Source organism: Arachis ipaensis, chromosome B01 (assembly GCF_000816755.2).
Source record: "Arachis ipaensis cultivar K30076 chromosome B01, Araip1.1, whole genome shotgun sequence".
Taxonomy (NCBI): domain Eukaryota; kingdom Viridiplantae; phylum Streptophyta; class Magnoliopsida; order Fabales; family Fabaceae; genus Arachis; species Arachis ipaensis.
The window spans coordinates 129380819-129386585 of record NC_029785.2 but is presented as its reverse complement, the minus strand read 5'-3'; the positions used below and the strand labels follow the sequence as shown (position 1 = coordinate 129386585).

The window sequence follows — 5767 nt, the reverse complement described above, 5'->3', positions numbered from 1 at the left end:
ACTAAAAATTACTATCTATTTGTCATTTTTTCCGATTAATATTATAAAATCCTTTATTTTGTTTAGAAGGAAAAATAGAGTTCGCACCTATAAGACCTGAATTTTTTTTTTTCTTAGTCGGTCACCTTCATTTCTTCGCCAAACGCATGAATTACGATTCTCTCACTCCACTCTCATCTCTCTCCCTCTCTCCCTCTCTCTCGCTTGCTTGTTATGTTGGCAGCTGACCTGACCTGAGATTGAAACCTCTCTTCTTCACTGCCACTTCGCACTTTCGCAGTGTCCGATCAGGTTTTTCTCTTCTTCTCTGCCTTTTTTAGTTTTTTTTCCCCAAACTAATTTCTTCTTTTAAGTTCTAAGAATCGTCCAACTTTTTTAATTCCAGCTGAACCTTATGTGCTTGCCTCTCTGCTTTTGATTCCCTAGCTGCAAAACGATGTCGTTTAGAATTTCACCTGCCTCAGCTTACATTTACTGTATTCGCAGTATACTTATACATAACAGTAAAACAAACAACGAGGTTTCTTCTGTTTGGGGTTTTAGTTTGGGATATAAGAAAAACGAAAATGGTTGTTCATAATATTTAACTTTGAGATGTTTCCACTAGCATACACGGGAGCAAGTAGAAAGTTCTGAGGTGTTTCGAATATTTTATTCCATTTCAAAATTATATTCCTTGATATGGTTATGTATCTTATGTAGAGCGTTTTTGTCCCCAACGTTTGGGGTAAATCTTATTTGTGTCCCTAACGTTTAAATTGTCTTATTTGTATCTCTAACGTTTGTAAAAGTGATTCAATGTTATCCTGCCGTCAATTACACATCATGAGTGCTTTAGTTTGAGTTTTAAAAATCTCTTCTTAAAGTTAGAATACAAATGTCTGGGATAAAATCGATGGTCTACTCCGAAAAATAGCTCATCAAATATTGAAACTAATTCCTACAACATTTACATAATTCATTTTTCTAGGGACATAATTGAATCTAAACACAAATAGTGGGTATAATATTAAAATCGAACACATCCAAGTGAGACCTAATTGAGAATGAACATATCCAAGTGAGAATAATTGAAAAATATAATCTGATTTGTTAGTATAATTGATAGTAGGATAACATTGAATCACTTTTATAAACGTCAAGGATACAAATAAGACGATTTAAACGTTAGGGACACAAATATGACTTATCCCAAACGTTAGGGACAAAAACGATACTTTACTCTTTTCCTAAGTATATTTATATGGAGGATTTCAGGTATATAACACTTGGATGGGTTTACCTGGTCACTGTTGGGCATCATAATTGTCCAGTTTTTGTGCTGAATTATTTGGTCAGAGTGTCATTGCTAATTCGCTGAGATGTCATGGTGTCTCTTTCTGATTGTGCAGTTTGGATGAGATGGCGTCTTCACAAAATGTCGAGTTGGAGGCAGCCAACTTTCTGCATAGACTTATTCAGAATTCTAAAGACATTCTCACAATTAATTTGATGAGTGTTTCAGATATTACAACATATGAAATCCAGCGGGAAGGAACATTCAATGCCATATCAAGTGATATCAAGGTAAAATACCTGCCACTCAAACGTAGCACTCAAAACATGTGCGTATACAGATTTTTTTTATCTTTAGCTTTGTTTTTAATTAGGCCATGGTACCTCTTTACAGTTGCTGTAGTTAGATAGGAATCATAGGATAGTAAAACTTAAAAAATAATGCTGATCATCTTAATAAATTCGCGTGGTTACTTCAAAATAGGGGCGGTAAAACGGGTCGATCCCGTTGGGCCTAACCCGCCAAAGGGCGGGTCGGGCTAGGATTTGGAACCCGCCAAACTAAAAAACCCGCCGTTGGGGGGTTGGCGGACCCGCCCACTGAGCCAAATGTTATTTACTTATTATTTTTGTTAAAATAAAAGAGTGATTAGTGCTACAAAAATTAACAATTATATAATTTCCAAACATATTTCTTTTCACTTTTTTCTTTTTATTCTTCTTTTTGTTATTAACTTTATTTATTTTATTTTACACTTTTATATATATATGCTCAAATTATGTGAATTATTTCTTAAAATAAAAATGATTCTATTGACGGATATTATTTTGAACAATTTTATTGAAGTTAAAAATTTGAAAGAGGATAGTGAAAAAATTGTATAACAATTTAAATATTTTTTATTTGTATTAAATTTTTTAATTATGAATTTTTAGTCGACCCGTCTCTTTTTGGCTTGGGTCTTGGCGGGGCGGGCCGGGCTACCTGCCTTGCCATCCCTGCGTCAAAATCATCCTTGTTGTGGTAGTTGATATTTTAAGTTGCACTTCAATTTTACATTTCATGCATGTTCCTGCTTCATCTGACTTAATATCGTCTGCTGTAGGGCAATGGAGACTGTAATCAACCAACATGGTCTTTCTTTGAGTGGTGGTGTTCAAATAGGTAATTATGTGTGTTCATGCATTGCAGAAAGAATGTTCTAATAGTTTTTCAGTTCTTTTGATCACATATATTGGTAATCTGTGCAGGGTCTTCTTCACAGGCTGTGGGTGGTGCAAAGGATTCCAGAAGGAGCCTGTCTGAAAATGAGAGCTCTAAATTGGACCCTTTCCCTTCCGGCCGGCCACCAGTTGGCCCAAGCGGTGGAGCACCTGATTATTATCAAGGGTCTGTGGTTCAGAGGAGTGATCAGTCTTTTGATCAAGGAAGTCCATCTAGTCTGGACTCTAGGTCTGCCAACTCCCATTCACAAGACAGACGTGATGCTGCCAATTGGGACAAGAACCTGAATCAAAAGGATGGTAAGAAGGCCCCCACAAAGAGAAAGAGGGGAGATATTTCATCACCTTTGGAGCCACATGTTGACAGTCCTTCCCAGGTTGATCCTCGCAATAGTGTTCTCAATACAAGGAAAGCGAAACTGACCAAGGCTGAACCATTGGATGACCTTCCTGTTAAAAGCGGTGAGCTGGTGAACTTTAACATTGCTACTACTTCCTAGAAATTGTCAAATGGAGAATTTTCTTACTTTTCCTGGTAGCATGAGAAGAGTGTTTAGGGCAAACCAAGGAGGTCATAATTTATTAGCAAAGTAAAGAATGTTGACTTTATCAGATGATGCTATTGTGTTTGAGGACCGCTAACGATTTGGAATGTCTATACTTAAATGTCAATGCCATATATTGAAGTTTGGTAAACATTGTTCAAACTATGCTCCCGGGTTTGAGAATTGTGAATAATTTCAAAATTTTAACTTAAATTTTAATGTTAAATATTGAAGTGAATTAAAAAAAAAATTCTAGGAGAGTTTGGGTGTAAATTTAACCATGGAAATGGGAGAATTTATTTGTGTGATGCTATTGAAACACTAGTTCTTATTAGAGCTATGGTTTTCAATGTTCTATGCTTTTTGGAATTTGAATATTTATTTTATATAAATAATTCCATCAATGGTGAATTATGGAAAGCCTAGTTTAGAATTTTTGGGTAATCGTTATTGAAAAAATTGTGCTGAATTTCAGGTGCTTATGCCAAGGTTCAGGGGGGGATGGCAGCTCCTACTGGTGCATCTTCAATGGTCAAACCTGTTTTATCAAGTTCAATGCAATATGGTAGTGTAAGTGCACTTGATGACATGGGAAGTTCATCTAGTTTTACTGATGAGCATAAAATGGCTCAGGTACTTCAAGTGCTGTCTACTCATATCTTGTTTCTGGATTTGTCTATAATCTCTGTTCTGTTTTCTTGCTATACTATCTAAGGAAATATTAGTTTAAACTAAATCTGTTGCTGTTATTCTCTTTGATTATGTGGCATGTATATGAGCCAACTTGATTGCTTGACTAGATAATGCTTTCGACAGATTGGCAGGCAAGGTAGTGGCATGGAGACAATGATGCTAAGACAAGAAGTTCCTTCCAGGGATATTGGGAAATCTGCTATTACTGTTGCGCGCTCTTTCGCACCATTTGAGGAACAGCAGTTAAAGCAACTTCGAGCTCAGTGCCTTGTTTATCTAGCATTTAGGTAGGCATAGTTCTGTTATCTCTTTTTGAATTTGATTAATTTGACTTAAATTATGTTGAGTTTTGTGAAACATTCTGCAGAAATCGTATGGTGCCAAAGAAACTTCATCTTGAAATTGCTCTTGGAACCACCTCTTCTAGAGAAGGTAACTTTTTATTTTTAATTTTATGTATTAAAGATCTCAGTGACTTACTACTAAGCAACATCATGGTAATACAGAATGGATCTTGCATAGATCTGATATACCACAAAGGAAAATCACAATCTTTTAATGAATCAGGTAACACGTCTGGGGTAACGACACAAGTTGGAGGTCTGAATAATTTAAGACAACCTGATACAACCCCTTCAGGGTCCTCTTCTGCTGCAAAAGTTCAGGAGGTGAACTCTTTGCCAAAGGGAACTGAGAGCCCAAGAACTATGGAGGACAAAGTTATGCCACATTCTGACATCCATATGCTTTCGGATGAATGGAAACATCTCTCAGCAACAAAAAGAGGAGAGGCTGATAGACGAATTCAAGAAAGAGCAGCTGCACAAGGTTCTTTAGATACTTTATCTCGGCAGCTGGAATCTTTAAGTACAACGGCTGCTGGTGTTGTTAATAGCCATTTGGATGATGATGTCAATAGAAATGTTCAGGTTGGAAGGTCTAACCAACCTCCTGTTGTAGGCCTGAATAGCTGGACTGGATTTGCTGGTCAGAACGAGGCTTCAAAAGGGCTTCCGAAGATCTCCACCGGATTGCCAATAGATAGAAGAGACATTATAGCCAGTCAGTTTCAAAGTATTAACAAATGCGGATCTGTGAATCACAATTCTGTTAATAACATGACTTCATATTCTTTAAAAGAGCATTGGAAACATGTTTCAGGGACTGACAGTGATCTTCATGGTAGCATGATGAAGGAAGGAAATGTGATTACCAAACATGTTTCTCCAGGTGAAAGCCATCTTACTAGAACAATGTTGCAACAAGTTCCTATTATGGTTTTATTTGTTATTTCAAGTGTTAATAATCATTGTTTTCTGTGGTCACTTGCAGACATGTTCAAGACACTTCCAGTTGATAATGCATCAAAACATGGCATTAATTTTGCTACAGAGCAAGAAGGGAATGAGAGACAGGCATCATCTAATTTACAATCTCCGAAATATTCAATGTCTGATAGGTGGATTATGGATCAGCAGAAAAAGAGGCATCTAGTTGAGCGAAGTTTTGTTCAGAAACAGCAGAAAGCAAAGCAAAGAATGGCTACCAGTTTTCTCAAGTTAAAGGTTTGCTTTACTTTCAACGGCCTGTTTCGCTAATTTAGTGCTTAACATGTTCCCATGCACAATTTATTTATTTTGCGTTCCATCGTAAATTTATGTGGCTTGTAATGAATTTATTTTTGCACAAGTCTTATGCTCTTTTCTTCACTCCATGTGATGTAGGAAAATGTGAACTCATCTGAAGATATTTCTGCCAAAACAAAAAGTGTAATAGAGTTGAAAAAACTACAACTACTAGATCTCCAACGGCGTCTCCGCAGGTAATTGGTATGCTTTTATGAATATTTTTTATCATATTTTGTCTAAGTAAGTTTGACAGCAGGTACAATGTTTTGTGGGCAGTAATTTTCTCAATGATTTTTTCAAGCCAATTGCAATTGAATTAGAACATTTGAAGTCATTTAAGAAGCATAGGCATGGTAGGAGGGTCAAACAACTTGAAAAGTATGAGCAAAAAATGAAAGAAGA

The 5767-nt window shown here is 36.4% G+C and overlaps 1 protein-coding gene across 1 annotated transcript in view; it reads left to right on the top strand.

The window, feature by feature from the left end:
- The window catches only part of LOC107638200, a gene marked incomplete in the record, with an annotated part of 37342 nt that overhangs the window by 14093 nt on the left and 17482 nt on the right, over positions 1-5767 (top strand). Inside the window, 11 exon segments of the mRNA XM_016341372.2 lie at positions 1497-1566; positions 2382-2440; positions 2527-2961; positions 3520-3677; positions 3861-4024; positions 4105-4169; positions 4305-4799; positions 4899-4967; positions 5070-5302; positions 5462-5559; positions 5642-5767. Coding sequence (XP_016196858.1) covers positions 1497-1566; positions 2382-2440; positions 2527-2961; positions 3520-3677; positions 3861-4024; positions 4105-4169; positions 4305-4799; positions 4899-4967; positions 5070-5302; positions 5462-5559; positions 5642-5767 — 1972 coding nt within the window.